Source organism: Panthera leo, chromosome D4 (assembly GCF_018350215.1).
Source record: "Panthera leo isolate Ple1 chromosome D4, P.leo_Ple1_pat1.1, whole genome shotgun sequence".
In the NCBI taxonomy this organism is placed as follows: Eukaryota; Metazoa; Chordata; class Mammalia; order Carnivora; family Felidae; genus Panthera; species Panthera leo.
Window position 1 is genome coordinate 11,454,898 of NC_056691.1, and position 13,780 is coordinate 11,468,677.

General features: G+C 43.1%; 2 protein-coding genes across 6 annotated transcripts in view; both read left to right on the forward strand.

Annotated features, from left to right (window-relative positions):
• The window catches only part of PIP5K1B (phosphatidylinositol-4-phosphate 5-kinase type 1 beta), a 311,111-nt gene that overhangs the window by 75,493 nt on the left and 221,838 nt on the right, over positions 1-13,780 (forward strand). For 2 of the 5 annotated variants that reach the window (XM_042913807.1, XM_042913808.1), the window contains exon 1: positions 12,439-12,599. The exons of the other annotated variants lie outside the window; for them this stretch is intronic. In XM_042913807.1, the coding sequence (XP_042769741.1) occupies positions 12,447-12,599 (153 nt within the window). In that variant the 5' untranslated portion in view covers positions 12,439-12,446. Of the gene's footprint in view, positions 1-12,438; positions 12,600-13,780 lie in introns of those variants that run through there. 5 annotated transcript variants of the gene reach the window in all.
• On the forward strand, positions 955-7,563 carry PABIR1 (PP2A Aalpha (PPP2R1A) and B55A (PPP2R2A) interacting phosphatase regulator 1). Its single transcript, XM_042913814.1, has one exon. It carries the CDS (start codon positions 5,112-5,114, stop codon positions 5,973-5,975), a length of 864 nt encoding a protein of 287 aa, XP_042769748.1. The 5' UTR covers positions 955-5,111; the 3' UTR covers positions 5,976-7,563.

Below are 13,780 nucleotides of genomic sequence, written 5' to 3' on the forward strand. Positions count from 1 at the left end.
GCTCAGGCCATGATCTCATAGTTCGTGGGCTCGAGCCCCGCTTATGGCTCTGCACTGACCACAGAGCCTGCTTGGGATTCTCTCTCTCCCTTTGTCCCTCTCCCCAACTCACATGCACTTCCTCCCTCCCTTCCTCCTTCCCTCTCTCTCCCTCTCACCAAAAATAAAAAAAATAATAAATAAAAGCATGTACACACACACGTTTGTATTTTAAATTCATTCAGTATGGATCCAGAGGTAGGTATTTGCCTTGCCATACGCTTGGGGCTTAATAGTGAAAAGCTGCCCCTAGGAATTAAAAAGAAATTATCTGTTAGTTTAATATTATCATACAATTAACATACAATATTAATCACAATAAAATTTAACTATTGAATAGAAATCTGCTTTTATGACTCAGGAGTGAGCATGAATATCAACTATGTACGTGTAGTATTTAATTCATACCAGAGTGAAACCAGAAGGATGAATTGACTCAGGGACAGTCTCCTGAATCCTGCCTCTGGCATTATTCATTTGCAGCGGGCTGAATTGCATTTTATGGCGGCTGTTTTCTCCCATTTATCCCTTTGAGAGGAAGCAGTAACTAAATATATTAAACACTGCTTGGAGTCCTCAGCTCTGAGCATTTTAATTCTATCAAGAGTGTATCAGCATATGATTGAAAAAGAATGGAAACTTAGGGCTTCAGTTTCTCAGTTCACCTAACCGTTAGTTCAAGAGATCAACCTGTGTGGTCTGGAGGGCACTTTAATAATAATGTCGATAAAAGAAAACAAATTGTCCAAGTAAGTACTCAGAATCAGTGTAAAAAAGGGGTGCGTGGGTAGCTCAGTCAGTTGAGCATGTGACTTTGGCTCAGGTCATGATCTTGCAGTTCTTGAGTTCGAGCCCTGCTTCAAGGCTGTATGCTCACAGCTCAGAGCCTGGAGCCTGCTTTGGATTCTGTGTCTCCCTCTCTCTCTGCTCCTCCCTCACTCATGCGCTGTCTCTCTCTCAAAAATAGATAAACATTATCTTTTCTGTGTAGAAAAGGCTGCTAAGCTGGAGTTTCAAATAATAGAACTTTCTTCCATTTCAGTGGAGCTGTGCTAGGCCGTTCAGTCATTCATCATTCATTCACACAGGGATTCACAACTACTCTTGAGTCCTACGTACTAGGCCCTGTTCTAGGTACTAGGCATACAGTGGGAAATAAAGCGAAGGCCTTGTTTTTGTGGTTGTGGAGCTGATCTTCTCGAGGACAAGAGGCAAGAAAACAATATATGCAAATATGTCATTTGGTGCTCTAGAGGAAAATACAGACCACGTAAGGGGTATGGGAATGAGTGTAGGTTTGGTGTTGGGCACCGCTGTTGCTATTTATAAGGGACGGTCAGGGAAAGCCTCTAAATGACATTTGTGCCGACACCTGAAGGGATTGACGTCCACTGGAAGAAGAGTAAGCCAGGAGGAGTGGGGAACCTGCCTAGTGGGCTGAAAGACAGTAAGGGACCTCTGCAGTTGGAGGAAAGGCAGTGAGGGGGGCAGTATTTGGAGGCGGGGTCAGAGGGACAGCAGAGACCCACATCACATAGAGTTCTACAGACCGTTGTAAGGACATTGGCTTTTTCTCTGAATGAGAACTCACTGAAGGGTTCTCTTCAAGTCTTCCCTTGAGGATTACCTTGAACACTGGTTGGAGAATGGACTATAGAGACAGGGATGGGAACAAAGAAATGAGTAAAGATAGCTGGTAAGTGTATTCAGGCAGGAACCAAAGGGCACAGGTGTTCGATTTTGTGCATTTACCACCATCTCTTTGCTTTACTGGTAAAGATTATTGTACTTGTCCAGATAAGGATGAACACAGTGTTGGCACATTTGAGCCACGTTAGGAATACTTTAATAATACGCAAATTAGCAATATGCCGTGGCTCTTGGGAAGTTCTGTCGTTAATGCTTTTTTCTATTTATCCAATAGCAGTGTCCTTCTGAAAGGTCTTCCTCTCGTCTCTCCTGTTTTTATTTAATGTTGTACCATTCTTTGAGCCACTCACGCTCAAACTTGTCACCTGTGACGTCTCTCTCCATAGTCTACAAACACAGGGGGTCAGATACTGTTGTTACCTGCCTATCTTTCAAACCCATATCCTGTTTCTGCCATTCCCAACTTGAGTTTAGACCCTCCTTTTCACCTGTCTTTCAAACCCATATCCTGTTTCTCCCATTCCCAACTTGAGCTTAGACCCTCCTTTTCATCTCACAGCTGGCCGTCAGATTCCCCTTGTCCACTCCGTGGAAAGGGTAGCAAAAACAATGCAGGGTTTGAAGCGGCATCTTGATTCAGATTGGGCCATCCTGGTTCTTCCACGTACCTCTTGGGCATTTTGCAATTTTTGAACCTCAGTTGTCCCTCTACAGAATGAGCATAACAGTGTCTAATTGGTAGGATCGCAGTGAGGATTACGGGGGACTGTGGACTGTTGAGAGTGCCCGGCAGGTCCGAGGAGTGGATTCTTTCCGCTTCCATCCTTCCAGCTGGCTCCATCCTTGAGCTGCCTGGCAGGGCCCAAAGCGTAGGTCTCATTGTCTTGCCTCTTGCCAGAAACCTTTCGTGGTTTCCTTTTGCCTCACAGGTTAAATATGGGCCCTTTTGCCTGGCATTCAGAGCCCCGGTTCTCTCCCCATGACTTCCGTTTCCGACTTTGCCTCCATTACGGTTCTTCGTGTATTTCATGTAGAGCAAATTCACCATTTTTATTATCATGCTGTCACTTCTGTATGAGAACATCTTCACTCTGTTACCCTGTCTTGGGTCCTGTTGTCTTCACAGAGCTCACAATTGGAAGTGGCTTGTCTCAGTCCTAAAACATCACTGCACTTGGAGGAGTCAGTGTGGTACCCCAGCTCTGGAGCCAGAAAAGCCAGATGCTTCTGTGTACTGTCATCCTGGGGATGTTGCTTAATTTTTGCATCTCGATTACCCTTGCAAAATGAGGACAATAATACCTCCTTGCTAGGGTTGTGGTGAGGACTAAGCAAGGGACTACATGTGAAGCAGTCTGAATAGTGTCTGACACTTGGGAAGCTTAAGTCAGTTTCTATACAATTACAGGCATGAATAGCCAACATTATTGTATCATTAGGACCTGTATGTTATAGTGAACTCAAAATAAAAGCATTTTGAGATACAGTGGAGAAAGAGGCATGGACTAGGAACCAGAAGCCCTGGATTCTAGTGCTGGTTCCCATTACGAAATAAGCTGTGTGATGGCTAGTATGTCAGTTAGCCTCTCTGGACCTTACATTCTTCAGCCGCAGAAAGAGAAGGATGAACAAAAATCTCTAAGCTTCCTTTCAGTTCAGATAGCCACATGGATATCTGATAGCCACCTGCAATTCAAATCGACCAAAACGGAACTCTTAATTTCCACTTTTTGAAACACACTCCCTCCTTATCTCCGTAAATGAATGATACTACCATCTATCAGTGTAAGAAACCTGTGGGTTGCCTTTGAATTGTCTGTTCCTTTCATCATCTACATCTAATCTATCTGCCTATCCTTTTGGTTCTACTTCCAAAACGGATCTTGGTTCCATCCCTCCGCTGCCTTTCTGCTTCCACTCTTGCCCCCTTTCAGCCTCATTCCCACCGAGCCAAAGCGATATTTAAAACCTCAACCAGATAATAGCATTCTTCTGCTTTAAAGTCCCCGGTGGCTTTTCATTGTACTTAGGATGAGATCCAAACTCTTGTATGTCCTCCCACCACTCTCCCTCTTGTGCTTCAGCTGCCGTTTTCTCTTTTCCTGCCAGCTCCCCAAACTCACGTCTGCCTTGGGCTTTGCTGCTTTCTGTGCTTAGAATATTCATCCCCCAGATGTGGACGCAACTTGTTTCTTGGATTTAGATCTCCGCTCTAATTGCCCCCCTCCCGCTAGTGCCTTATCACACCATCCTGTGTTTTCCTGAGGTTTACCACTATCTGAAAATAGCTTATTTATCTCTCTCTGTCTTTGGTAGAAATGAAACGCCTTCATAGTAGGGCCTTTTTCCTAGCAGTGCTTCGTACATAGTAAGAATGCAAAATAAAAATACATGAAGGAGTAAGTATAAACCCATTTTTAAGGAGCTATCACAGTTCATATTAAGCGAAGGATTGTGTTTGTAGTTTTCCAGTGTGAAAACTTTCCCTTCGTTTAATCTCTCCTACTGAATGAAGATTACTGGGCACACATGCGTGTGCTAGAAATAGGACCGTGAAACAGTGTAACGACACATTGGTTTCTTCCCCTGACCTAAATGGCTCTCCAATTTACCATTCTCTCCATCTCCTCTCTCACACTAACACCTTACTGCAAATACCATCTTCTGTGGCCTAGAGGACTGCCTCCCCTCCGGTCTTTTTCCTGTAGGTTCTTATCTCCCAGCCATCCGGACTGCAGACAGCAGCCGGCGAGCTTTGCAGTCGTTGCCGTACCCTTGCTTGAAATTTGAAAACCGAAGTTTTCCATTGTTCTCGGGATAAAGGCCAGAATCCGCCCTGGTCCGCTACGTCCTGTGAGGCCGGCCCTCGGTCTCCACCGCAGCCCACGCTCCCTCCCTCCCCTCCTGGTTCCCGCCTGCCACCAAGCTGGTACGGCTTCCTGGACGGGTTCACTACCCAGCACCCATGTTGTCTCCTTCGGAACTCAGGATATTGTCCCTTCCTCGGGGAAGCCCTCCCTGGTGAGGCCAAGCTCCACTCCCCCTCATGCAGCCCCCTATCATCCACGACGTCTCTTTCAGTGCTCTGGTTTTATAAGCGCACACTCTGGAATACGGTAGCCTTGTAAACACGCGTAGCCGCGAACTCGCAGCTCAATAGCTAATTGCGGAAGAAACGTACTGAATAGTCGCCCGGCCGGTCCTCGCCCCTCCCCCTAGGGCTGCGCTGAGGCTGTTACGCATTAAGCCGGCGCCGCGGGGAGAGGAATGTCACCGCGCCTGCGCGAAAGGGCACGCATGCGCAAAAGAACGAGCCCGCTGACAGATTTGCGGCGGCAGCGGCGGCGGCGGCCCTGGCCCTGGACTGCGGGGAATGGGAGTCCTAGGTCTCTGAGCGCCGCCCCCGCCTCCCTGCCCCCGACATGGCTCAGGAGAAGATGGAGCTAGACCTGGAGCTGCCTCCGGGTACTGGCGGGAGCCCGGCGGAGGGCGGCGGCACTAGCGCCGGCGGGGGCCTCAGGAGGTCTAACAGCGCCCCCCTGATCCACGGCCTCAGTGACACTTCGCCGGTGTTCCAGGCCGAGGCGCCGAGCGCCAGGCGGAACAGCACAACGTTCCCGAACCGCCACGGCCTGCTGCTGCCGGCCTCCCCCGTCCGCATGCACAGCAGCCGCCTGCACCAGATCAAACAGGAGGAAGGCATGGACTTGATCAACCGAGAGACGGTCCACGAGCGCGAGGTGCAGAACGCAATGCAGATAAGCCACTCCTGGGAGGAAAGTTTCAGCCTGAGTGACAACGATGTGGAGAAGTCCGCCTCCCCGAAGCGCATCGATTTCATTCCGGTGTCACCAGCACCGTCACCCACCCGGGGGATCGGGAAGCAGTGTTTCTCACCATCCTTGCAAAGTTTTGTGAGTAGCAATGGATTGCCTCCAAGTCCTATTCCCAGCCCAACGACTCGATTTACCACCCGGAGAAGCCAGAGTCCCATCAACTGCATTAGACCAAGCGTTCTTGGACCATTGAAAAGAAAATGTGAAATGGAAACTGAGTATCAGCCAAAGAGATTTTTCCAGGGCATCACCAACATGCTTTCTTCTGACGTTGCACAGCTGTCAGATCCCGGTGTGTGTGTATCTTCCGATACCCTTGATGGAAACAGTAGCAGTGCCGGATCTTCTTGTAACTCACCAGCGAAAGTCAGCACTACCACCGACTCTCCTGTGTCGCCTGCCCAAGCGGCCTCTCCATTTATTCCAGTAGATGAACTTTCATCTAAGTGATTCACCCACCCATCTGAGACTCGGGGTGTGTTTTTTTTGCAATGGAGAGAAAAATCAAGTTGGAGCAAGCACTGAACTTTGTCAATTAATTTGAGGCTCTTTCCTATCTGACCCTTTTCCTTTTTTTGGAATTTCCTGAAATGTTGTTATTCTAGAGAACTTTTATGTCAGGTTCCTGCAGGATGCCCTTGAATTCAGTGTAGTAATATTTTCAGACGTTTTCCCAATAAGTGTGTTGAAGCATACGTCTTTATGCTGCTAATATGTTTAAATACATATGTTATCCCTTGATTTTTTAAAATAATTGAGAGCTCTATTTATTTATGGGATTATTAAGTTCTGATGCAAATATAAATGTTGAATTAATCAGCATAGTAAACTGATGTTTTAGAATTCCATATTTCATGCCCACACTAATTTTTAATATTACTTTTCAGTGATTGCCGATTTCTATTTGAAGAATAACTTACGTATTTACAGCAGTTTTTTAAAAAGAATGTTAGTTATAACACATCAACCCAGTGGTTGTCTCTTTTACCCAGGAGTCCTTGCATATTTAATTTTCTGGGTACATAAGTGGCTGGGAGGGGGAATGATGAGCAAAATATAAAAGCTTGCAACAAGTCTTTTAAAATTATAAAATAGTAAACATTTAAGAAAAGCATTTTCTAATGAAATTTTAATGGAAATTCTAATTAGTCATGCAAATGTCGCTACAGAAAAGTTAAAAAAAAAATTTTTTTTTTTTTTTAGACCAGAAAGTGCATTCTCTCGGGTATAATCCTGAAGTGACACGGGCCAGTGCCTTGCAGTCTCAGCCCACTGTACATAGGCTGAGACCAGGTTCTTTGTACCACTGCAAACTTAAAAGTTTTTCAAACATAGAAAACGTGGGAAGCTCTGCTGGACTTCACCAGGGCCCCCAGGCAGATAAAAGTCTCTCGTTGATTGACACGCTTTAAAATATCCAATTGTGCCTCAGTGAAAATCCTTGCCACCAAGGAGCCAGAGCAACTTTTGGCCACCTTTCTGTCCTGCCCATCTGTCACCTTCCGGGTTTTCCCTGGCTCGGGAGGGAAGCAGCTGTTTCCTTGCCAACAGGTCCTTCCCCCCCACCTCCCAACGAACTAGGGCATCACCGGTTAGACAGAGGTACAGTGTATCTTGGATTTCTGACAGTGAGCAACCACAGAACTGTGGGGTCATGTCAGGAACCTCTAGTTAAAGCTGTAGCTGGAGTCGACCGCCTTGGGATTGCCGACTGATTCAGGGTCAGTGATGTGCAAGAGAAAAATCAGTGGAGAGTCACGTAGGTAAATCATTGCTTAACTTAGGTTTCGTTTAGGTAGAGTTCTGAAATGTTCTTTTCCTTGCCTTGTTACAACTAAGACAAAATACGGAAATATTTAATAGCAAACGTTTCTATATTATACTTCCTATATCTTCCTTTGCTGGATAGATAGAAAGAATGGCAGCAAAAGGGGAAGGGGAAAAAATAAAAGAGAGACCAATACAAAAAGCTCCGACTTTCTTTAAGTTAACTGCTTACAGAGACTTTTAACGATTGTGTGGAATTTTTACAGCTATGAGAATAAATGGAACTGGTCAACTTTTGAAAGTTGCCTTAAGAATTCAGTGCAATTATGTCAAGGGTAAGATTGTTTATATAGGCTTAAAATTCTCTGTTCTGGGTAATAGTTCACATGCTTCAGTCTTGATCTTGTTCCTCAAATTCAAACCTATATATCCAACTTCCTGTTGGGTACCTTAACCTGCTTCCAGAGGTACTTTAACCTCAGCATCTCCAAAACAGAATTTATCATCTTCTCATTGAACCTGTTCCTGAATTACCTAAATTGATGTCCTCACTCTCTGATTTTCTAAACTAGAAACCATGAGAAGCATTTTTGACTTTCCCTTTTTCCTGTCACATCCAGCTTAATCACTTAAGTTCTGTCTACTGAAATGCATCTCCAGCCTCTCCTCTTCTCTATTTCTTTTGCCTCTGATTGAGCTTATGTTCCAGCCTAAAGTGGTCTCCTCACCCATTTTCTCACCCTCCTTTTGACCCAGTCTCCACACGGCCTCCGAAGTGATCTTTGTCAAGTAGAAAACTTGCTTTGTTTTCACCTTCCTGCTTGAAAACTTCCTTTGCTTCCCCATTTCCCACAGTTTAGGGAATGCTTTCTCTAGCCTGGCATGTAATAAGGTCCTTCATGAACTGGCCATCCTGGAAAACCACTGTACAACTCTGCTTATCCTATCCCAATACACATCCTTCTCACTCTGCAAACACTAGACTACTTGATGGTCCTTAAATATGCCATGTACTTTCATGTGTTCGTGCCTTTGGATGGATTGTTCCTTCTCTTTCAAATGCCATTCCTATCCTTTTCAGCCAGGCAAATGCTTTGGTTCTTTTTATTGCCTGTTAATTTTAACTATGAAAGAATGTATACCTGCTGATTATAAAAATATTTAAACAATGCAGTTATCTGTGGAGTAAAAAAATGAAAGTCTGCCGTTTACTATGTAAAATTCATCTTCCCTTCCCCTAGGTAATTTCTGTTAATTCAGTATATATTGTATAAGGTGTTTTACTCCTCATTTCCACGTATATCTGTATATAAATTTAGGAAACCATCATGTCATTGACATCTCTTTTCCTTTCTTTCCTCCTGTCTTCACCAAGTCTTAACTGATTTTCTCTTCCAGAATCTGTCACCTTGTCTTTTTCTAAACTGCCACCCTGACCTAGGCTTCCATCATTTTCCTCTTAGACTTCCAAAGTAGCCTCCTAATTCCCACTTGTCCCTACACCACTCACTCTGGTTGGCTATCCATTCGTTCTTCATACAGCAAGCAACTACAGTAATCCTTTTAAAATTGCACATGTGATCCTTCCATCCCCTAGCTTAAAGCTTTTCATTTGCTTCCTGGTGTACCAAATTGTATTGATTCTGGCCTAGGAGGCCCTAAGGGATCTGACCCTTGGTGCTCTGTCCCCTTGTTTTCTGTACCCCATTCTCACTGGCCTGCTTTCTTGTTAAAGACAGCATCTTCTCTGCTATTTTATGGTCCTTTTGCCAGATCGTTTTTTCTGAAAGTATAGGGAAACCTTTATTTCTCTAAGCTTATTTTTCTATATGGTTGGTAAATTTTAAATCAGATGTAGCTCTAAGAGTTTATAGAGACCATTTACATTATCACGTTCTTGTTCGTAACGTTAGTCATTACTTTGTAAAATGTGAGGACTTAGCTCATGTAAGAATTATCCTTCAAAGAAACATGTTTAAGGTATTAGTATTGCTGTGCTATAAACTTTGTGCTCGAAGTCCCAAAGCACCTATCAATATTTAGTTAAAGTTCAGTCTTATGTAAGAGACGTCTGTGGTATAGTTCCCTTTATTATATTTGTGAAAAACAATGAAAATGGAAAAAATAATGAACGGTCACCAAATACGCAGATGTTGGGTGTCCCAACCTATAAACATACTTAAAAGATTGCTTATAATCAAGAATAATCTGTATCACGTTGCGTCCCAGTGATTCACATTTATTACGTTAGGTCAACAGGTCACACTCCTACAGCAAGAGACCACTCTTAGATATTTGGCAGTAAGGTGGGAGAAAGTGTCAAGGCTTATAAGGGAAACAGAATTAGGGATTTTTTTTTTTTTTTTTTTTTTTTTTTGTATAGCCATGTTTATAGAGGAGTAGGAAACGTTTGAAGATCCAAGAGAGAGGTGGGAGACGGGAATAGTTGCCAGAACAACAAACCAAGGAAGATGTAACTTCTATTTCCTGAGTAGCCTCAGCGAATAGAAGAAGGGGTTGGCCTGAGAAAGGAGGTCTGAAGGCAGAAAGAAGAGCAGAAAGGCTAGGCAAAGATACCAGTACCTGCCGAATTGATTTGTTCTTGCAGAAGTTTATGGGTGGGGAAGAAGGTATCTGAAAAGTAGAAAGAACTTGTATCTGATTGCTTCTTTTTTTCCAATTATCAGGTAGTCTAGGATATTCAGGGGCGGGCGGGAGTAGATTCAGAAGCTTGAGCAAAGGAAAGATTCAATGTTGCCTCTGTGAAATTCCATAAAGCAGTGACTTAAGGTCAAGAGGAAGGTTTATGAGGCCACATTGGATGGCTGGTTGCAGTTGGATGGCAGGTGCAAAAGAAATGGGTTGGATTGACCTAGGTTTGGGCATTGGTTAAGTAGATCTGGGTTGAGTCCAGTGTTTGAAGCAATTAAAGCTTCTGCTAAAAGTGTAGCTGAATTGCTGGCCAGGGCCTTGAGGATGGTAAGAGAAATCAGCAGTGGGTGATGGATGAGGCCCCTCTCTTCACGGCCTTGCTTACGATCAGCCATGGCAGTGCACACAGAGAATCGGACCTCACTGCAGAACTCTCGCTTCAGCTTTGCCCGTATTTTTCACGGCTCGTTTTGTTTTGTTAGAGAATCGATCCTAAATCAGCAAGGCTTGAGTTGCACTTACAAAAATAAATAAGTAAACCATTTAAGTCACATTGCTCACTGTAGCCAGGCCGGTTCTTTATTCCTCCCCTAACTTGGCATCCAAGTAGAAAATTTTGTTAAAAGCTGAAATGACATATATACACATGTATATAGATATATATATATATATAGATATATATATACACATATAAATATATATGTGTGTGTGTATATATATACATACACACACACACAAAATTGTATATAAGGTACTTGCTATGTGGCAGGCACTATTCTAGGTACTAAACAAATCTATTTCATTTACTCCTTATCACTGTCATCTGAGATAAATGCTGTTATCCTCGTTTTACAAATGAGGAAGAGAGGTTAGCACTCAGGTTTCTAAATGTGGGGGGTAGGCAGCGTATAGTCGAGGTTAAGAGCACAGGCTGTGGAGCCCAGTGGCGGTGGTGAGGATTAAACGGGTCCGTGTATCTAAAGTGGAGCAGTGCTGGGCAGTTTCTTTAGAAGTGTCAGCTGTCATTATCCCCGTGGTTATGGTGGTTGTCCTGATTGTCATCTAGAGAGGATGTGCCAAGGAAGCTTTTCTTGATCACCCTTGCCTGGTGAAACTCCTGCATTCACACCGGTAACAGTATGCTCTCTATTCAGGGCATCCCATCCTTTTATGAGCTGAGTGTTTTCCACGTTGGAGAGTCTTTCTCGTAACCACCATGTTCCTTTGTAACTTTCACCGTTCAATTCAAGGCCGTGGCTCTGGAAAAGGCAGAACAAGCCTTATCTCTCTTTTTTAGGCGATAGCCCTTCCTTGACGGATCAGAAACACTGATCCTTTGTAATTACCTTCTCTTGCTTCTGGATTTGAGAAATCTTGAGCAGTTTTTTCAGTGTATTCCCCACCCCTGGGAAATAGGGCTAGTAGCATCCTTTACAGCGAAGATTTTCGCAAGATTGTGATCCCTTTGGTACTGCTTGCCTTCCCCGGTGGGAAAATGGAAGATGGCCTGATAACATGAGCCATTGCCTGTAATGATAATTAATAAGAATTAGCACTCATTTATTGAATGCTAAATTGAGCCCCTAGACACTATTTCCAGTGCTTTGTATGTATGTTTCATACATGAGATGAGAAAAACAAGTACATTTTCTCAAGCCTATATTCCTTTTTTTTTCCTTTTGAATTTAGGGTTTTTTTTGTTTTTTTTCTTATGTACAGAATTTTTCCTTACTTGAGATAAAGCACGTTTCCAGCTGGCTAGTGCTGTCCCTTGTATGTTGAATCAAATGATATGTTGATGTAAAATGATGGCTTTAGACGTTGTTATCATAGTAGAGGACGCGCAGAATTGTTTTCTTTAGTAATAGTGAAAAGTAAATTAGTATAGAAAAATTAGGATTTACATATTTCTTAACTGATTTGCTATTTGAAATAGGAAACCCCAAACCAAAATAAATTTTAGACTGTTTCCTTAAACACACACACACATATTTGTATATACACTCTCTCATATATATATATATATATATATATATATATATATATATATATATATATATATGCTTTGTTATATTTGATTTATACAGTATCCTTGGTTGTCCTTAGATTATCATTCCTAGGTCAACAAAAACAAGACCACTTTGATGCCCCGCCCCCCAAATTAGCCCTGTAGGTTAGAAATGTGTATTTTTCCCTTTTGTAAATTGAAATATAATTAACACACAGTGCTATAGTCGTTTCAGGGATACAATATAATGATTCAACCATTCTATATATTAGTGCTCTTCGAGATTAGCGTGATCTTAATCCCTTTTACCTGTTTCACCCATCCCCCACCCACCGCCTTCCTGGGAGCCACCAGTTTGTTCTTTGTATTTAAGAGTCTGGTTTTTGTGTTGGTTTCTTTGTGTGTTTTCTTTCTTAAATAACACATAGGAGCGAAATCATATGTTATTTGTCTCTGGCTTATTTCACTTAGTCTTATACCCTCTAGGTCCATCCATGTTGTTGCAAATGCAAGATCACCTTCATTTTTATGGCGGAGTAATATTCCATTGTGCACACCACGTCGCCCTCACCCGTTCTTCTGTCGACGGATACTTGAGTTGTTTCCACCTCTTGACTTTTGTAAATAATGCGGCAATAAACACGGGGGTACGTATATTCTTTTGAGTTAGTGTTTTTGTTTTCTTGGGGTAGCTACACAGTAGGGGAAACCCTGGATTATAATTCTCATTTAAGATTTTTGAGGAACTTCCATACTGTTTTCCACAGTGACTGCACCAGTTTGCATTCCCAGCAACAGCGCTCACGGGTTCCTTTTTCTCCACATCCTCACCGACATTATTTCTTGTCTTTTTGAGTGGAGCCATTCTGTTGAGGTGATACCTCCTCATGGTGTTGGTTTACTCTTCCCTGATAATTAGTGATGTTGAGCATCTTTTCACGTGTCTGTTGGCCATCTCTATGTCAGCTGGGGGAAGATATCTATTCAGGTCCTTTGCCCATTTTTAAATCCGATTGTATGTTATTTTGGTGTCGCATTGTATGAGTTCTTTATTTATTTTGGATATTAACCCTCACCAGATACATCATTTGCAAACCACAAAACTGCCAGAAGGCGCCATAGGCAGTGATCTCTTTGACATCGGCCATAGGAACATTTTTATGTGTCTCCTCAGGCAAGAGAAACAAAAGCAAAAATAAACTGTCAGGACCATACCAAAATAAAAAGCTTTTTGCACAGCAAAGGAAGCTGTCAACAAAATGACGAGGCAACCTACTGAATGGGGGAAAATGTATCTTTTTTTAGAGGAAAAGTAAGCAGGATTCAAAGGAGGATCCAAAACCTTTTATTGCCTAATAACAAGCTTGCCTTCTTTCTCTACAAGAATTCTCCCCAGAGGGCAGACATTTAAATTCAGAACAATTGAGCAATCTCTGAGAAACTTTATTATTTTTTTTAGCTTCACCTCATAGAAAATCAGTGCTGAATGAAAGGACCCCAAAAGGAAAACTTGCCTTTCAATACATTTTCGAATTTGTGCTTAGACTTCACGTTTCATGGTGACATGTCCCTACGTTAGACATTTTGAATTTTTTTAACGTTTATTCATTTTTGAGAGAGAGACAAAGCATGATTGGGGGAGGGGCAGAAAGAGAGGGAGAGACAGAATCCGAAGCAGGCTCCAGGCTCTGAGCTGCCAGCACAGAGCCCGATGTGGGGCTCGAACTCAGGAGCAGTGGGTTCATGGCCCGAGCTGGAGTTGAATGCTCCACCCACCAAGCCACTTGGGTGTTCCAGAAATTCAACAAATCTCTGAAAACACTTCAGA